Raw genomic sequence first — 20534 nt, forward strand, 5'->3', positions numbered from 1 at the left:
TGCCAGTACGTGAGATTTTTGTGGTCCATTAGTATCTCCACCATGTGGGCACTGCCTAGGATATAATGTTTCCATTCTTCTAATCCTCTGATGACTGCAAGCAGTTCCTTGTTGTATATTTGGCAGTTCTTTTTGGCTGGGGATAACATTTTGGAGAAGAAAGCGCATGGATGCCATACTCCATTGTCATTTGGTTGGTTTAACACTGCTCCGGTTGCATGTTTGAATGCATCTGCCGCGATTTGTGATGGTTTGTTCAGATCAGGTATCTGAGTGACCGGCAACTTGCTAAAACAGTGTTTTAGCAGCGCAAATGTGTCTTCTTCGGCCTTTGTCCAGTTCCAAGTTTTTCCTTTTTCCAGTAGGGCATTGAGCGGTTTTGCAAGTTCAGAGTGCAGGCCAATTTTGGATTCCTGCCAGCTTTACTGAGTCCATTTGCACCTGGTTGTGACGGACAATCATGCCGAGATATTCTATTTCGGCTACATCAAACGTGCATTTTTCTAGTTTTAGGTATAGGTTGTTTTTGTGTAGGCGTTGCAATACCCGTTTTGTTCGTAGGATGTGTTCTTCTGGTTCCTTGCTGAATATGAGCATACTGTCCATGTATATGATAAACCATCCTTCGTCTATCATATCCACAAAGAGGTCATTCATCATGTGTTGGAAGGTGGCCAGGGAGCTGCACATGCCGAAGAACATGACTGTGGGTTCAAAGAGTCCTTTGCGGGTTTTGAACACCGCTTTCCATCTGTCTCCTTCCTTGATCCTGACATTGTTATATCCCCACCGTAGATCTAATTATGTGAAATTTGACGTCCCACAAAGTTTGTCTATGAGGTCAGGGACCATAAGGTAGTGGGTAGGGATCTCAGATTGTTTGTTTATTAAGCTGTTGATAGTCCTGGCATGGTCGTAAAGATCTGTCCTTTTTATCTATGTAAAAAAAGGGGGAAGCTATCGGAGATTTGCTTGGTCTGATATATCTTTTTCAAAGGTTGTTGTTAAGGAATTCCTCGAGTGCTGTGTTTTCCTTTGGCAATAAGGGGTAGATTTTACAATCTTTTGGTCTAAACTCATGTGATTTACAGTACTTGAATGTACAAGAGGATAACTGGGAGGATGAGGTTGATTTTGCAGCGCTTGAAGATTCAGCATCCTTATAATTGTTGATATATGCATGTCATTGTATGGTATCAGGAATATACTATAATAGATTCTCTGCATATGATCTCTGGCTAGGATGCTATAATAATAGTGAACAAACTGAGAGAATTTGAAAACCATGGTAAGCTTGTGGAACATATATAATATGACCATTCTGAAATAACCATTGATGGTTGTTATATCTGTTATATTCTATGAGAGCAGCCATAGTAGAGATGAATTTTATATATCACAGAAGTGATACTATAGCTGGTATAGCAAACATCTCAAAATAGCCCTGCTATATAGAGCTATATAATAGGGACTTGTCTAGACGTACTATAGCTACTATTTTCCCTATATAGCATTATGACAGCTATGATAGTTATAAAAGGAAACTAGGTTTTTCCTGATGTATCCCCTGTTTGAGACATTGCTTGAGCCAATCCCCCAGGTCATTTCACATATCCCATCTGACAGATGCTGCTTGACGATTGATTAGCCAGATATGGTGTTGCCGCTAGTTGTACATCAGTGTTTTACATAGAGCTTAGATAAAATATGAACTGAAGTTTCACGCTGAATTCCTATGAGTTTTATGAAGCAAGACCAAAGCCTTTTGGTACCGTCTCCATCGGACAGGCCCAGGCCAGAGCAAATACATGGGTTGTATACCAATTGACATGCCCATTTTTGGCTGTACACATGCATGGTGGTTGTAGAAAAATGAAGCCAGACAACAATGCTATCAGGGAGGATATTGTACTGATTTTTACATATTTGTAATTTAGGGCCACATGAGAACTGAAAAACCACTTACTTGAGCCAAGGAGCAGGCTAAAATACAACCCACATCATAGAGTGTTATAACAGTTGCATGAGCTGGTAGCAAGGAAAACAGGTATTCTAGAAGTGCTACAGCATACTTTTGTTGCTCTCCTGGGATGTCAATGTTAGCAAAAAATAATGGGATGCCATGAGACTGGTGTCATCAAAGCTTTCCATTGCCACCTTTTGCTTCTTGCCATCAGCAGTGTCATAGGACTTTTCACATTGGTCAATTGCTTGGTGAGGTACAGAAGACTTATGCACCTTTGAGGGCCTTTTACGTTGCTTCTTGATTTGGCATCTGATGGCATTGACCTGAGATTTGGGAAGAAAGTAAAGAGGGTCATAAAAGGTGGGACAGTCACCTGCAGATCTTTGGTGGCGATGATGAAAATTTCATAGCTATGTGTATATCCCCACCAATGTTTAAGGGCCTACCAAAGCAGTCACCTCTGAAACATGCAGGGCAGCATTGTACAAGAACCGCTGCACAAGAGCCGCACACAAGCTTCTCTGGTAGTATAAGGGGCACTTTGTCTTGAGGCGGATCTTGGGAGGCTGCAACGGCATCACAACACTTTTGCAGTGCTTCTTCACCTTCATCAGGAAAAACACTTTGGCTATATAGACTCTAATAGTACTATAGTTGCAAATATAGTTGCCATAGTGATGATGGCTGCAATAGAAACCCCAACATATATTCAGGAACAATGTGCTCTCATAGTACTCTTATGGATGGCTATAGCCTTTTATAGCACTTACAGCATATGGCTGACTATATGAGCTATGAGAGAGCTTGTGGCTGATTTTAAAAAACAATCACACACACAAGGTTTGAACTCTCAACCTGTTGGTCTGCTTTTTGGATGACCAATCAATCTACAGCCACATATCACACATTTATCCACTACACCATAAAGACTTACAAAATATACTATACATGTGTAATATATTGGCCTTTCATGGACTTGTCATTTTCTTACACATTGTCACAACTTATACTTGGATAAAGCATTGCTATAAATATGTACTACGGCCCCAACAGGCTATTAGAGCTATAAGAGCCATTATAATGCCTTGGCTAGCTATATAATATTATACATGTGTGCCCTAACTTATAGTACTATGAGAGCTATAATAGCATTTATAGTAATGCCTCTGCTATATTGCCAAACTGTTTTTTCTGATGCTATAGTACTATAAGAGCTATAGTAGCATCTATAGTAATGCCTCTGCTATATAACCAAAGTATTTTTTCCTGATGTTGATGCTCTATTTAAACCTGCAGAATATTATACCACTGCACAGTGTATCCAAGGCTTTGACAAAAAGGCTCATTGACAGCTTCTCCCTAGAAAGAGATCACATGTTACATACAGAAGTTTAGATACATCTTAACTTACATGTGCATTAAACATCCTGAAGCCTCTTGGAACATAGTGTGTTTGAAGGGCCGCAGCTAGCACATGGATAGCATCACATGATCTCTCAAAAAGAGTGTAGTAAAAGGAGAGAAGCTCAATTGAAATAGCCATATGAGGGCTGGAATGGTGCTGTGGGAAATAAGCCGTGATGTACTAGGACCTTTAAGAGAGAAGAGCAACTAAAGCTCAGAACATTGATATGAGCAAAGCCTGGAAATGTATGAGTGAGAAACAATGTATCACCAAAAGAAAACAGTAGACATACGGTCAAAAAAAAGGCAGATAAGTGATGATTGCTTCTGCACACAATCATGGTTTGCACAAACTGAAATTGTCTTGTTTGTAGCTGGCAGAGGTTTTCCCAGTGTCTCCGCAAAGTAGTGAAGTTGTAGGGAGATGAGTGTTGGAATGAGTGCCTTCCAATTGTTGTATAAATGGTGTGCTGAGACATCAGAAATGATTTAATGTTTTGCATGACAGTAATAAACCCTGGTCCAAACCATTGTCAGGGAGTGGTCCGCTTGTTAAGCTGTCAACCCTTCTCCAACTGGCAGAGGCAAGTGCCCAGCCTGGTCAAAGGAACACAAAGAAAAAGTGTTGTTTGTAGAGCTAATCAACAATAGTTCCACACTACTGCTAAGCTATAGCACTCCCCTTGACACTGGGGGCCATGTAATATTTAATTTGACCTTTTTAGTACCTTGTCCTGAGGAGCTTGCCTGCAGGATTGGGGCACACACCTTGTTTCTGCAGCTAGCAAAAGCTCAACACTGTCTGGCACCAAGTCTTACTATTCAAAAGATTCCACTTAACCCTGTGGTCCAGGTTTGCACAACATGTGTGAGAGTAAAAGAGCGGGTCCTAATGTAACAACCGAAGTTTGTATATTTTTGGCGCACAGTGAAAACAGGCAAAGAGGGCAGCAGCAATGACTGCTAAAAGATAGATGATGTTGATAGCAAAATATTGTGATATTAAAGAACAGCTTTATATAAGATGAAAGATAAACCAGATGTTAAAATGCACAAATAAGTAGTGTAAAATAAGCATGCTACTGCAAGCAATATATGGGTTCACTCTATAGCAGCTGTGACTCTCTACCTAATCTGATTACCCTATACAGACACTAGCCCCTTTTCTGCAAGTAAACAGTATACAGCTGCTAGTTTATCACATTTACTGGCCCTTCAAACAAAAAAGGGAATAGAGGGGGGCTCCTGTATACTAGGGCCTTGTATATAGTATTCATGCAGCACATGTTGTTATATTGTTTCATATAATACCTATCAAAATATTATGTTTTTGTTTAACAATTTGGCCCCTCACAAAATGGAAATTGCTTAGCCAGTTTTGCTTTATTATTTGTAGCTTAAAAGTGCCAAAATGTTGCCTCAACTTTAAGTTTTATACCCAATTTGCAATATTATTTTGGGAGATTAGCAGTTTTCCTCACAGTGAAATGTAGGGCATAGTTCAAAAGACACAAAGGCCATTGAGAGACTGAAAATCAATTAACTAAATAATCTGAAAACTTCAAATTGTTGAAGTAAAAGAAGAAAGCACCAAAGTAAAATGATGACACAGAATAATAACTCAAGACCATACATTCAAAAATATTTTGATATCAATTAGGATTATGCAGCTACCTGTGAAGATGGTTTTGCATATGTATGGGCAGACATAATAATAAACTCTATAAGTTGCAGTACTAGTGACACTTCAGGCAGCCAAAAAATTGGGGCTCTTAGCTTGATCATCCTTGCCAAAAGGTTGTGGCTAAGGTCCCCCTTTTCATGGTCTACCTATGGCCATTAGGGACCAGACCTATTTGACATGGGACAGTCCCACCTATTATCATAGGTCCCATCCCTATACACATAGAGATGGTCCCTTCAAATATCACATTTCACTTGGTGCCAGAGATCTAATGGGATAAAACCACAAATGCCAGCTATTTAATTTGCAGGTTACATAATAATTCCCACAGGTGTGCACTATGTGGATTGGGTGGACTGAAAGTAGATGGTGCAGGCTAAATACAGATTATATGGACTATATGGACAAATAATTGAGAAGTGAATTGGATAATAATAAGTAATACAGGAGAGATTTGAGTGTGGAAAATGATGGAAATATGTATCTAGCCAAAATAGGAACTATACAGTGGTACAGCATAGCAAAACACAGAATAAAATAAGCATTTGCATATTTTAAAGCTAATAGAGCAATAAATAACTTTTGATGCAATTATAGAATACTTTCTAGAGAGAATTGTTTTAACCTAGGTGCATATGGGACAGGACCTAATCAGATATGGGATGAGACCTAGGTGTATATGGGACAAGACCTAATGTGGGATGAGACCTATGCACATATGGGACAAAACCTAGGCATTACTTGGGAACTTGATATTTCATTCCAAGGCCTGTCAGTGATAAGGGCAGCAGTAATAGTGGATAACCTTTGAGTGTGGCACTAAAAATGATGTAACATTGTACAGATGTGGGTTCTGGCATTGTTGAAGGTCTACAGAATTATTACAGGGACTATGTTGTCTGTTTCAGTTCTTGCAAATTGTAACAATTGTTGCCAATGTTATTTCAGAAGAAGGCAATAAACAGCTTCTGGCATAACAGGGACTTAAGTCTTGATTCCTTCAATATCAATTCTCAGCATTTTTAAACATCCAACCATAAGTTCAGAAGGTCTGCTGGCATCTGTGTTCTCATACTTATTTGTTGGTTACTGGGTGCAATCATTTTATTCTGGAGATCCCCATATATGATGAAAATTTCTGATTGTTTGTCCAAGAAGTGGAGTTCCTGATGAATTACATTGAGGTTGACTTATGACTTCTATAAAGATGTAGTGTGCTCCACTTTTAGTGGGAGTAGAGAAGCCTTTTAGCATAATAGCATTGACTTATGCTCTAGTTGTTGATAAGAGATTTTGTTGGGTATTGTAGTTGTCAACCAATTCCTTCTACAAGTTGAAGCTAATACAAAATGGTGACACTATAGACCACTACGTTCAGTAATTTTGTTTTTTATACATCTGGCCTCGCTATCTTGAATTCATATATAAACATCAGTGTGAGTTTATTGTGACTGAGAATATCTGTGGAGATGAAATCAAGGGTGCTGATTTTAGTAGCATATAGGTCTTTTCTAGTTAGGCTGTCGTTTAGTCTTTTGTCATTTCTTTCTTAGACTGGGTGCATTTGCATTTAATTTTATTGTAGCTAGTGTAGTTGCACTCTGATCTTTATCTAGCTTATCTTGTACAGTGACCATAGTAGCTTATTGTCAACAATATTGAAAAATAAATATTAATGTTGTCAGATTTGGGCAGACCTAGCATTTTAAGGAGTTGTTGGCTTAGCTGCAGATACATTGTTGAGTGGTCCTCTGAATTGTTTATCAAATGAGGTTTCAGGTCCTCTAGAATTCAAAGGAATAGCTATTCTATTAGTTATTTGAAGATATTGCCTTTCTCAGATGATTATATATATATAAATACATTCCCAGATTACACTATAGTCCCAAATGTAATAGCTAGAAGAATTTTAGAAGTGGCAGTTAGGTAAGTTTGACTGGGTTTGACTGGGTTTTGTAAGGATATTCCTGGGTTGTCAGTGGAAAATTTTGTTTGAAAATATTGTTACAGTGATGTTGAGATAAAAGTAGGAGCTACACTTATATAGTTATAAGTACAAAGCATATAACACAAATATAACACACTGAATGGATAGGGTCACCAACATTTAGCAAATGTATTTTGGTAGTAAGATCCTCAACTTCTGTAATTGTGGACTTGTTCTTTGAGGATCCAAATGCTATGGTTTTGGTGTATATTTCTTGGTATTTATACATTTAAAATGATAGTTTTCTTAAAATGGTGAATTTTGTACTGTTGTTGGCTCCAGGGTATTGTTTATAGTGTTGCCACAGTTTGGTTATAGATGGGTTTTATTTAGTTATTATTAGTTAAGCCCTAATCTGGTTTATAAAATTTATAGAAACCACAGTTTCAGTTTAATATTACAGCTGATTCGCAAAACATTGGCTGCACCAACTTTTTCTCTCGTGTCTGTTTTAGTTTAGTTATATGATCTGAATTCCAAAAATGGAAATAATGTGGAATCCCAGCAGCTGCAAACATGTAACCCATCAATAACACTTTGCTATTGACTACCATGCCCTACAGACAGATCAGCAAGGATATCAAGGAGCGCGCTCTTTGGTTAATAGAGCATAACTACATCCCATCTGACATCTGCAACATTTTTGGCATCTTTGAGTGTTCCCTTTGCCACTGGCAGGCCAATCAAGAAGCATTTGGCTCTGTAGCACCTCCTATGTACCCCACTCAAGGCCGCCCATATATCCTTGATGCAAACCAAGCCAAGAGGATATATTCGCTGCTTGAAGACACCCCAGAGATGTACCTGGACAAAATTCAAGACTGGTTAGCCCTTGCACATGATGTGCACATATTGAAGACCGCTTTTTTCAAACATATTAGAGATGCAGGGCTAACTTATAAGGTTCTACAAAAAGCAGCAGCAGAAAGGGATAACAATTTGAGGGAGAAGTGGTTGAAGGACATCAATACACACTTTACAGCCAGCAGTTTGCCATGATTGACAAAACCAGCAAGGATGACCGGACAATTTATCAACACTACAAACGGGTGCCCAAAGGTCGTGCTGCGGTTCAGGCTAATTTTGCTTGGGGAGAACACTACAGTTTAGTAGCAGCACTCACACTCAACAGATATCTGGCCATGAATGTAGTCCACAGTTCTGTCAATGGTGAGGATTTTTTCGATTTTATTGTAAATGATGTGGTACATTTTTTTTGTTTATATTTATGCTCATCATTCTAACAAAATGAATGCTGTTTGTGAAGTTGTAGAAAGTGTAGGGTGTGTGTTGATCTTTTTGCTGCCATACTCCCCAGACTTGAATTCAGTTGAAGAGAGTTTTAGTTGTGGTACAATTTTCTCTTTTTAGCTTACGTTTTAGGCTAACACTTGGTTTTTTTAGTCAAAAGCTGGATCCACTGTAACTATGTTTGCATTCAAGAACATGAATATCCAAAAGTCGCTTTGCTTGAGGCTGTACATACTGTGACAGCTGACAAGGCTCAAGAGTGGTTTACACACTCCAGATATAATGTAGAAACTGTATTTTAGTGTATGTTGGCCATTTTCTGTGTAAAAATGCACAAAACAATATTGTATTGTCCGATTACGGGTGTAAATGAGTGTATGTAAGACTAAATATGGTGATCTTTCTTATATCTATGGTAGGCCTTCAAAACACGAGCCCATGCAAGAGGCTTGGATCCTGCTTCCCTATACTGTTGTTCTGTAACAGCCTCCAGATTGTCCCACCATGAAACCCAACCAATCCAAGCTACTTTTGACATCTTCACCAAGCTTTTACAGCTCACAAAACAACAAGAGGCTGCAAGATTCAATTAGCAGGGATGACAAATGGTTTGTTCCTTCAATTTCTTCTTTTTGTGGGCTGGATCTGACAAAATGCGACTCTAAACCATGCATACCCATGCCCATACTCATTCCTAGACTAACGCACATTCCCGCACTCATTCCCACACTCATTCCCACATATATTCTGACAAAACCGGATAAACCCGGTCTCTGCCGAAGCAGCCATTGTTCTCCATGGAGCATAGCCACCACTCTATGGAGTAACCATTGTTCTCCTAGGAGTCATTATACTGTAGTGAGTAGCACCTCTGACTATAAGTAGTAGGGGGTTTAGTATAAAAATACCTCAGTCGTTTCTATAGCCTCTTGGGCAGCGGCTGAAGTATGTTACATTACATTTATTAGAGATCACCTTAAACTAACATCAATTGTAGTTTCACTTAGGTAAATAATAAAGTTGTTTCTATAGCCTCTCGGGCAGCGGCTGAGTTTCACTTAGGTTTATTATATTCCACCCATTGGCATACCAAATCCCATTGGAAAAGCGGTTAAAGGGTTGTAACCAACAAATGGAGAGAATGCAAGAGGATTAGCAGATAGATTGAAGTAGGGAAAATGCATTGAGGATGGGAGTGGTGCGGTGGTGGTTTTTGCAGCAGGAGATCTGGGGGGCCTCTTTTCTGTCAAGGTATGTACCTTCAACGCTTGTTTTACTTTGAACAACAGTGATCCAGTAGGGATTTTTTCAAGTGTAGTATCACCTTTCAATATAGCAGTGGCCCAAACCATACAGTGGGGGTGTGTCAGTTCAAAATGTAGGTCACCAGCCCAATGGTGGAAGCATGCAATGCTCTTATGCATAATGCACAAGCCAGGCTTTTATTTGTTCAGTATCTTACTAGCTAAATCCTCTATTTCGACGTCTAGCTTCTGCTCAAACATTGTGATGCGTATGCTAAACTAGTACACCAGACTATAATCACTTTTTCCGTAGTCAGTCCACCCTCAACTTCCTAATCATACTTGTTCTCACCTTCAATCTGAGTGGCCTGTGCAACAGACAGGGGCTGAAGCAGGAGCAGGGGGTAGAGGGATGAGAATGGCCAGTTTGATTGGCAGAACAGCGGGTTTAATTGGTGGCCTATGCACCAGTGGATATGGTGGGTAGATGGCTTGAATATCGGCCTCATCCAGGCTATCCTCACTGTTGGGCATATCTTGGAGGATAGAGATGGGAGGGATGGTGTTAGGATCACTATTACTAGCTTGTAAGTCAATGATTCACAAAATGAGAAGGGTAAAACGGCACTTACAACCTTGGAGCAAGATCATGACATGGCGGCAGCAGGGAGCTTTATTCTTGAGTGTAAGGAATCATTTCTAAAGAGTGGCAGTGGCAGCACCTAACAATGTGACGAAATTCTCATTAGCAAACAGTAGGGACTTTATACTACAAGGAACATGATAGACTGCAGCTGCTAACAATGTGACAAGATTCTCATTAGTAAAGAGTAGAGACTTTATACTACAAGGAACATGCTAGACTGCAGGCTGCAGCACACTATAGTACATACTAGAGATTCCACCTTATTTCCTTTTTTGGAATTCAGATCATATTACTAAGCTAGAACAGACGCAAGAGACAAAGTTGGTGCAGCCAACATTTTCCAAATCAGCTGTAACTTATCACTGATTTCAAACTAGGACAGCACTTTTTTTGCTTATGCTACTTCTCTTACCAGTCAGGTTGATGAAACTATTAGTCATCTGCAAAATGTTCTCACTCAGATAAGTTCTTTCTATTTGTTCTCCACCAGTGTCTTTGTCATTGCTAAAATCCTCATTCTTCACTCACTATTAGTGCCTATTAGCTCCCAAGTGCTAAGCCATTGGACTTTACTAGATGATCAAAGCTGACAAGTAAAGGTTGGGATATTAGAATAGTCAAGGTCAAATCCTATTAGCCTTGTTAGACAACATACATCCTGAGTTGGTATTGGACAAAGGCTAGTAGCTCAGTTGGTAGAGCACCACTATATATAGGTAGAGGTCCTGGGCTCAATCCCCAGCTGGTCCACTTTGCTTTTATGCACTCCCTGTGGTCAGGTGACACTTAGAGGTTACATGCTAAAATCTAATATGGGACAGGCCATTTCAAGTTAGGCTTATTAAAGTTATCCCAAGTGGATTTAGCTGTGTGTATGGGGTAGTTATGTAGGTCACATCCCAGATATTAGTATATATTAGACTAGTTTGATACTAAGACACTAATATATACAATAAGTAACTCTCTTATTTGTCACTTATATGTGTATGGTTGTATAACTTTTGCTGAGCATATTCAGATCTTCAAAAGCCACATAGGATTTTTCTATGGTTCTCCCCAATTGAAAATATGATATTCTAACTACACAATGGTGCCCTCCATAGTCCTCAATAACAATATGAACTCTGCCTAGGTAACATGGTCTCATAATTAGTACCTCAAACATATCACCTCATAAGGCTTTATTCTAGGCCTAAATATATATAAGATGGGACTTAAGTACATACACTGTGGGGATTGACTTATATGAGCTCAGCTTATATGCTGAAGATATTGGATATCTGTGTTTTGATTGGCTGAAAAAAGCTAAAATTGAATATTTTCAGCATATAAGCTGGGCTTATATAAGTCGATCCCCACAGTGATATGGGATAAGACATTACTCTATACATGTGGGATAATGTCCAAGTGCATATAGAATGAGACCTTTATACATGTGGGAGAATATATATTTTAATACATGGTATGGCATAGGCTCTTTCTTCACTTGGGATAAAATTTAAAATAGTGTTGGATTTTAACTGATGAATTAACAAGTAGAGAGAAACAAACAAGACAATATAGGTGAACTACGTGACAAAACCAGATAAACCCGGTCTCTGCCAAAGCAGCCATTGTTCTCCATGAGCATAGCCACCACTCCATGAAGTCACCATTGTTCTCCTAGGAGCACAATTGTACTCCTAGGAGTCATTATACTATAGCAAGTAGCACCTCCAACTATAAATAGTAGGGGGTTTAGTATAAAAATACCTCAGTCGTTTCTATAGCCTCTTGGGCAGCGGCTGAGGTATGTTACATTACATTTATTGGAGATTACCTTAAACTAACATCAATTGTAGTTTCACATAGGTAAATAATACAGTTGTTTCTATAGCCTTTCGGGCAGCGGCTGAGTTTCACATAGTTTTATTACTTATTACATTGCTACTACTCAACTAGGTGTTTTATCAACTTGTATTCTCAAACTGCTCTAAATAAATATATTTGGCATCCTACAAATTTAACCTGGGCTTTGGCTTACATTGGTATGGATGTAAAATGATGGTACAATCAGTCCTGAATCGAACCACTGAGCAGTAATAATATTGCAGGCGTACTGCATGTAAAGATAGGTCTGGAACAAAAAGTGTGTGCCATGCAATCATATGGTGAGTCAGATCTAATACTCCAAGTCCTCAGAGTGCTAGTGTATACCGCACATCTTTGAAGGTGAACTAGTTGTCGAAGACCCTGGATATCTTCCTCGGCTTGATGGCATCCTTGAACGGCAGCTATGAGATCTGCTTTGTACATCTGCAGCTGCATCATATATTGCCAATATTGCTGCTCAGCAGCTACCTTTTCAGCAAAGTGTTCATCCCGAGAGGTGTAAACAAGAGCCAGCAAGCGGGTGATGTCTGTGGGTGGTTTCAGAAATTCTTCCCTCAGTGGACTACAATGAAACTGAAGTACAACATTAGCTCACAAGATTGTGGATATCAACAGTGAATATACCTGGGAAGCTGACGGTTCAGTTGTAGGTGCAGCTGGAGTCGGTGAACGAGTTGTTGATTGAAATGGACCTTTAGTAAATTATATCAGTGGATGGATCTCCTAGCACCAGCTCGTAACATTGTGATCGTAGCCTGGCCTGAATGTATTCTTGAAAATCAAGTGACTGAAATTGAGATTGGTATCTGATTATCTGATTAGGTCAGAACGGCCCCAGTTGGCCCATTGGAACAGTGCTCTTAGAGCTTGACATATTTGAAGCTTGAATGCTCCACCACTGTGACAGCTGGGGCAGTACTCGGATTTTGAATGTATTCTCTGAGATACTCCAATTCGCTCTATTTTCTGAATAAAGGGAATTATAGCAGTGATAGCCAAGCAAATTATGGAGACTTATCTATAGACTGAGCTTCACTGTCTACTTACGGTATCACCTGGCTCCCCTGTCTGAAGCTGGACAACTTTGAGAAGTTGATAATAGCAAAATTCACCACTGACACTGTATGGCTTTTTACTGGTCAAGTCAAGCTACAACTATATGACCACGCTTCAGATGCATTGGAAACAATAATATGAATTATACAATGCAAGGGACTTCTCAAAAGGCACAACATAGACGCTACTGTACACACCGTGAATGATCCACAACCAGGTCCTTCAAGTATAGGTGATGGGGTGTAAAAATGGACATAATAAAGATTCTGAGCAGAGAAAAAGTAAAATCATCAACCGCGCCTTTGATTAGTAGTACCTTGTGCTCTTGCATGCTCCATATTTTGCCTCCTAGCACTCCTTTTAATACCAACATCATTTGTCCAGCCCCTATTAATAGGAGTAGGACTGCGCCCCCTCGTCGAGTTTGAACGCCTTCCTGACGGGTTTGCACGGCCTCTGGGAGTTGAATTAGGAATAGCTCTCTCTGTCACATTCCTGCTTCTGCCAGAGTGCACACTAACAGATCTAAAACTGGTGGGGGACGGGCATCGGGGATCATAATCACTCTCACTACTATGATACCAGGAGTTGTACCTGAGAAGAGCGGTGTCTGTGATGCCGTTGGAAAGGTAAAGAAGTAGCTCTTTCCATATCCCATTCCAATCTTGGCATCATCCGTTCTGTATGAGAGAAGTTGAGTGAAAGGAAGTCAGAGGGGGAGAAGCCAAAGGGGATAAAGAAGTTAAAGGAGACAAAGTAATTGAAAGCGGAGAATTGGGGAAAGACAGGATAAGTTCTTCTTGAGGTGACTCCGGAAGACCAAACATCAGTTTATTACTGACATCCATGAACACTTCTTTGACTTTTGGGAGAAGATCGCGATCAATATCTATTTGATAATGTCGAGGGATAGATGGATCATCTAATGCAGACATAATATTGTTGATAGCACCGGTGATCTGATCAAATGCATCTTCCAAGCGTCAAATGGCAGGTCCGTTTTCCTCTGCACAAGGATATACAAGCTATGCAAAAAAAGAAGAAAAAATGAATTAGTAAACTCTCACAATGAACGAAAGTCAGCAAGCACACCGCATGAGTAGAATGATTCAGATCCACGTTGCGCGGGTAAATCACGTGAATATTGACGTCAAACTGGCCAGTAAACATCATGCTGTCATGAAACACCACACAGGGACTAAGCAGGCTAGTCTCCATGAGACCACCCATTACACTCCCGTGCAATATCTCATCATCCATCTTCGGTGGGCAACTTGGAGGCTGGTATGAATGTTCCACAAGGTTGATAATAACCCCAGCTAGTAGGTGAGGATTCCTGTGTAGCATTTTGGCAACCTTGCGCTTGATGTCTGGCAACGACTGCGAGAAGGCGACCTCAAGGCAGAGCAAGTTGAGATGAAGCAACCCTGCAACTCCGTCACGGGAACGTATATTCAGCGTTACAATACCATCCAGTACTAAGCCCTATTTTGGATCAAACTTCATCGGCCCCAGCCCGGGCCCATCTATCCTTGTTGTGCCCCAATCAATACACCCGTATACATTACATGGGAGAACAAGAGCAAAATATTGCTGAATCCAATTGATCATTGCATTGTGAACCGGGTAAGGTGCGGTCATTCCTAAGATCTTGGTGTCGTAGTCATAAGTCCATCTAATGTAGCATGAGCTCCAAGCCAGGTAAGGAAAGCCTTGTGGCTGGTGAGAGTAATTACCTGAGCATTCGGTACTCTGTGCGACCTTTGGTGAGATATTTTTGTAATCAATGGTACTATGCCCCATCTATTACAAACGACTTGATAATGAACAGAGAAAGTGACGGTCATTCAGGAGAGAACAAGTAAAAGAATACTATACTTTACTTTATAAACAGGCCTTTTGAATAGTGGAATGTTTGACCAGTCAAAAATGTCTGGTGGAATCTTGACTGATTCCCCTTCTTTCTGTGGTTGAGTCCTTGGCCTTGCCAGTGACTCCTTGTTGTCATCCGCAATATTTCTTTTGACTTGGGAGTACTTGGTATAGTCCCCGTGTTGTTTTATTCTGGATGTGCCATAACAGAAGCATATTTTGCTGACAGGCAACAGGGGTGAGGTAAGTTTCAAGTTGTTAGGACTGGGGAATGTAGGGCTAGCAGCTCTTTTCAACCCGAAAGGTTGTAATTGAGCTGTAGGTGTAGGTAAGGAAGTGTGCTGAAGTAAGCTATTAGATGAGGTGGAGAGAGAGAGAGTAGTTTTTTGCATGTTGTTGACAGTGCCACTAGTACTGACTGGCCTGGGTATAAGTGGAGGCGTAAATTTGAAAGAGGGGCCTCTCAGTCTGAACCCTTGTATGGAATGAATTTATTCCGTCCTCGCATCTTATACTGCACTTAGGCCCGGCCAGTGACACCACAGACAACATATTTTGGGTATATTTATTCGCATTTGTAAATGGGAAATGGATTCCATATATATCTGAATAGCCCCCTAGCATGCAATTTGAAATTGATTAGTACCTGAATCAAACCCAGTCACTGGGCCATACCAGCACGAGCTTTTAGACTCAAACTTGGGACTGGAACTTGAACGTACACCAAGCAACATTTATCATATAATAATATCCAGTAATTCATTCTGACAAGGGAAAGCCTGAAAGGGACCTCAGACTATACCTTGCACAAGAGTAAAGTCCGAACGGTAAAGGAATAGGAAAGAGGTGAGAGGAGGGACTGATAGATCATAGGCGTAGGCTGCTGTTTACACAAACAGGACTAAACATGTGGGCATATCAGCAAGCTGAGTACATTGTAAACTATGATGAAGCCAGGAAGTTATCCATGAACTTGTAGTGAAATTGAGCGTCTTTTAGCTTTTCTTGCAGTCTCCGTGTCAACGTGGTAATATTGACTTGGATTTCATGATCAATATCCTCATCTGTATGGTCACAAATATCAGAAAGCCCGGTGTTGAATCTGCACTGTAGTATAACCTTCGCCTAGAACAAAATCAGTAATGTGCAATGTAGGTCATACTGTTAAATACATACAATTGCAGCAATAGAAATGATGACACTAGGGTTTAGAACATTGCTTATAAAGGGATTGTAAGGATTAGCACAGTCCCTCAATGTTGTACGAGGATGGCCCCTTCCGGTATATTTCGTCAGCTTTGCTAGGATGAGTACCAAGTCTGGTGACTGAAGATAGTTATCCTAGAAGGAATATAATCATATAATTGAGGGTCATTAACAGAACATCAGATAACTGATAATGTACTCCAGTACCAAGGTAGCTGTTATCTTTGAGTTTGGCTTGAACCCGTTTTCTTATCTCTTCAGGAAGGGGGGCGCAATCATCACTGAAAGACAGATACCTGAAGGGCCTCTTCCCATCAGATTTGGTGAGATGAGCCCCATTGTTTGGTTCCATTACTTTTTCTACTTTTCTTCGCACAGTATTGCAAGATAAAAATAAAGAAGCCTCTTGATAAAGCTAGCACAATCACTATTAGTTTTGATTTATCAGTAGTATTACCTGGGAGGATTCTACAAACATTGGTCAAATGTATCTTGTTCATGCAATAATCTGACGTCAACTAGTCAGCAAATTGTGAGGATCATGTTCAGTACATACACTTTCCAAATTCAAGACCTGCTCAATCAGTATCAGAAGGTGCTTAGGTGCTTTAGGGAACTGGCAATTACCACTACCAACAAGTGTTTGAACTGCAAGATGAAATGCATGATAGGCAATGGTCACAGCAGAACTTCCGGAAGCCAGGAAGTCTTCATATGAAAGAATCAAGGGATGGTATTGGCAAGCATGCTCAAGCACTATACGGGTTATACCATGTGGCACATCCGTAAGGAGCTCTCCGGCATTGCCCTCCATGCAGTATGTACCTAAAGTGTGAGTTGAGGGAGTTAAATTCTGCCCCGGGTAAGTGATAGAACTGTAGTTGGATGTTGCTGGCATATATATTTCATCATGATCTAGTATTCCTAAGTCCTTGTTTGTGGTATGGGTGATGTGCTGCTGGTATTGAGGCAAAGTACTGTCAGAGACTGAAAAACCTGAAGTTATTTTTTGGTGTATTTTGAGATCAATGATGCAACATACTGATGGAAGAACAACATTCTTTGAAATGTGAATCTGAGGGTATGTCTGCCCACATTGCAGGAGTTAAATTATCGCATTCTGGTAGGGAGGACGGCCAGCTTTCATTGGGAGCGCCATGAGACTCACAAGAAAATGACGGAAGTGTCCCACACTCAGAGTGTGGCAGTTGTGCTACGTTAAACGGAACTTGGTTATGAGGAAGATTCAAAGATGAAGGAATGCGCAAATTGCCTGAGGCTGAATTAGAGTCAGACGAGTTAGTTAGTTGGGGAGAACTACATACAATCTCTGGGTAATAAATGATAATACATCTCTGTTCTTCAAACAAGTTAGAGGTAGCACTGCTGCTGCTTTTAGCATAAGACTTAAAAAAGTCAATTGTCATATTGTCTACTCCACGGTTTTTAGGCATGAGAAAAGAGGGTGGAGTGTGCTTAGACTCATGTTCGCATATTTGAGGAAGGGTAGTGTTGCCGCATGAATCCTGGGATCCAAATAACTGCAACTTAGTACCTTGACCTTGAAGTGTGAACAATGATGATGGTAAGTTGTCCTCCAGAGAACAATGCCTCTCTGGGATGGCCTGGGATAACCCATGATACTCGAAACCGCAATCATAATAGCCTGGTTGATATTAAGAAAGCTGTGGCTGTGAATAAGATGGGCCAGATTTCTTCTGGAGGATACTGTTGGTTATCAGAGGAGTGTGATAACAAGATGATCAACAATGAGAAGGCGGTTGTGAGCATGCATCATGCAATGGTAGGCCACTCGACACTCCTTGGGAGATGGTGTCAGTTGCATGAGCATTAATACTATGGTTGGGATAACAGTAACCCTGTTCATATAATTGAATGTGGTCCGGATCAAGAGAGGTTGGCATCAATGGTGTCTGTGGTGATTGGTAGTGATCGGGGTAATATGAGTCTAAATCTGGCATCAGCACTGGCCAGGGGTCATTGCATGAAAACTCCGGTAGCCAACTCAAAGACACAGCCTGTATCTGGGGTTCGGGATTGTTTACACAGAATCCATGATTTTCAAGAGATTGTTCAGGTCTTTGGGAGATGACATGGGGATCCAACCTGAATACATCATCAAGATTAACTTGACCTTCTCCCTCCAGTGGGTCTGTGGAAGTAGCTACCCCAACTTGCGGATGAGTGGGCCATGCAGTGCGAGGAAGGTGAAAACCAGGGTTGATACTAGTTCCACCACAGAATCATATAGTGTCGGGGAGTTTTGAATGGGAGATACTACAAGTTAGGTTTAAATTACCTAGAACACTGAGTCAATCAACTACCAGTAAACTTGATTACTATACAACCTTGCTGAAATGACTTGGATGCATTGGAACAGCCAGCTGTGGTATTTGTGTACTGCTGCGTATGGAGGGTGGACCGTTCTGCATTATAATTGCTGGAGGTAGTAATACTATCACGACCATCACAGTGAGTGCCAGTGCCACTGGACACTAAGTAGTCTGACTCAAATGATGTTGCTGGCATTGGCAACTCTGACTTGGAGTCGCCGGATGGTCTGGCATAGTAAAGGGCACGGTGGTGACACTCAGACTTGGAGTCATCACCGCGCTGCAGTGCTGAAGGTGACAAACTGCTGTGATGATAACCACTCGTAGCTGAGTCGTCTGACCCGGAGTTGGAAGGCTCAGAGACAAACGGAAACTCTGGCAACAAATGCCAGCAGCTGTTGTGCCTGTTGTGCATGATAAGGCTGATAGACGTTGGAGGGACGGTTTGAGTTTTGGGAAATATTTGACTCAAGTGCCGCCACGTCACTGATAAGCAACAATTTAAAGCTTCAAGGGATTGCATAACTGGAGAACTTGAAATGATCACGATGCAGGTGAGGTAAACACAATGTGAGCTCCTTTTCTTTTAAATTAGCTCCAACGGTGTTTCTCTTCCTGGTCCTAAAAAGCAGGGTTAGAGCCTGATAGGGTATAACAAGAAATAGAAGCCTTTAAGTGCCTGCATTACATGGAAGGACAACACTATTACAGGTGGAATAGTGATGACACATATGGGTGGTACGTACTCTCCTGAGGCTATGCCATGCACTTGCTCCAATATCATCTGAGTTAATTTGAATGCAAGGATAATTGATAACTAGGAAGTCAGGGCCGGATTTATACGCTACGGTCAGGGATTGCAATTGAGTGCACCATACATCATGATTTGGTTCAACTCAGAATTGCCTGCTTCTAGCAAGCCTCCGAGTCGGCGGTCAGTAAGTTGGATTCAAAAGTCCATCAACATCAAGTGGGATAAGACAAACTATGAACCCAGATCATACCCTGAGCTATGGTAGTAAGCCATCAACTTGATCCAGGAGATAGTATGGCTTCAAGTTCCGAATCCGAGTCATTGTGATAGCAACTTTTTGAGTTGTGTTTTTGTCGCCGCAATCCGCTTCGCAATGTTGAAAATTTTTGTTGGGGTAGGGCTGAGTACTACCACATTATTACTATATGGATAACTTGGATCAAATCCTTGGTGACTAGTACTGTATGCACAATTATCCTGGCGGCTTGGAACTCCATGAGAACATGAACAGCTTCTGACAATCTGTTAGCATAGTACTAATATGGGCAAATGACCGCGTCAGACGGGATATAATTTGGGCTGCTGTGCCACTACTATAGCTACCAGCCTGCCAGTGAGTGACCCGGAATTGTCATATTCAAATCAAGGAGTGGAGCTCTAGTAGTACCAGCTAATTCAATTCCTATCACCAGCTTCAGTTGTGATGAAATGACATTACTAGAAATCAATTGAAGAAACACTTTCCTAGTATACTAGTACAGAGACTCGACTGCCTGTCCCTGAAGAGCACCTAGTAGTAAGATTACTTTCCTTCTTGCTGTTCTCAGAGCCAATAACCTGAATTGAAAGACCACATACTTTGTACCACTTGACGTGTTTGATTCCAAGCAACTACCACAAACCTGTGCATGGAATTCTGGTGAACAATAATACCAACTTGAATGTCACCAAATGGTAAGACAAACTTTGATCTATGGAAATTCTCTATCTGATTCACCAAGCCAACATTACTCTAATGCTGCCTGTGCTATTCAGGTGGTTATTATAGTCATGATCACTACAGACAGAGCCGCAGCATAATAGTACTAATGCTAGCAGTGTGAGGAAAAGCGGATGAGGGCATCCAAGCCAGTGCTGTGGTGATTCACTATGGTTTGCAAGTGACACAGATAATGGTCTTAATAGCAGCTAGCTCTAAGTAACTATTTGGTCAATGACTCAGATATTCAACTTGAACT

The 20534-nt window shown here is 40.7% G+C and overlaps 2 protein-coding genes across 2 annotated transcripts; one reads left to right on the forward strand and one right to left on the reverse strand.

Annotated features, from left to right (window-relative positions):
* Nucleotides 1-7593: 7593 nt before the first annotated feature.
* On the forward strand, nucleotides 7594-8040 carry SERLADRAFT_364495 (uncharacterized protein; the record flags this gene model as incomplete). The annotated part of the gene is made up of 1 exon (XM_007312301.1): nucleotides 7594-8040. One exon carries the CDS (start codon nucleotides 7594-7596, stop codon nucleotides 8038-8040), a length of 447 nt encoding a protein of 148 aa, XP_007312363.1.
* A 5460-nt stretch (nucleotides 8041-13500) lies between these two features.
* On the reverse strand, nucleotides 13501-14045 carry SERLADRAFT_432041 (uncharacterized protein; the record flags this gene model as incomplete). The annotated part of the gene is made up of 3 exons (XM_007312302.1): nucleotides 13501-13566; nucleotides 13628-13790; nucleotides 13864-14045. 3 exons carry the CDS (start codon nucleotides 14043-14045, stop codon nucleotides 13501-13503), a joined length of 411 nt encoding a protein of 136 aa, XP_007312364.1.
* Between the last annotated feature and the right edge of the window lie 6489 nt (nucleotides 14046-20534).

Source organism: Serpula lacrymans (assembly GCF_000218685.1).
Source record: "Serpula lacrymans var. lacrymans S7.9 unplaced genomic scaffold SERLAscaffold_1, whole genome shotgun sequence".
NCBI classification, from domain to species: domain Eukaryota; kingdom Fungi; phylum Basidiomycota; class Agaricomycetes; order Boletales; family Serpulaceae; genus Serpula; species Serpula lacrymans.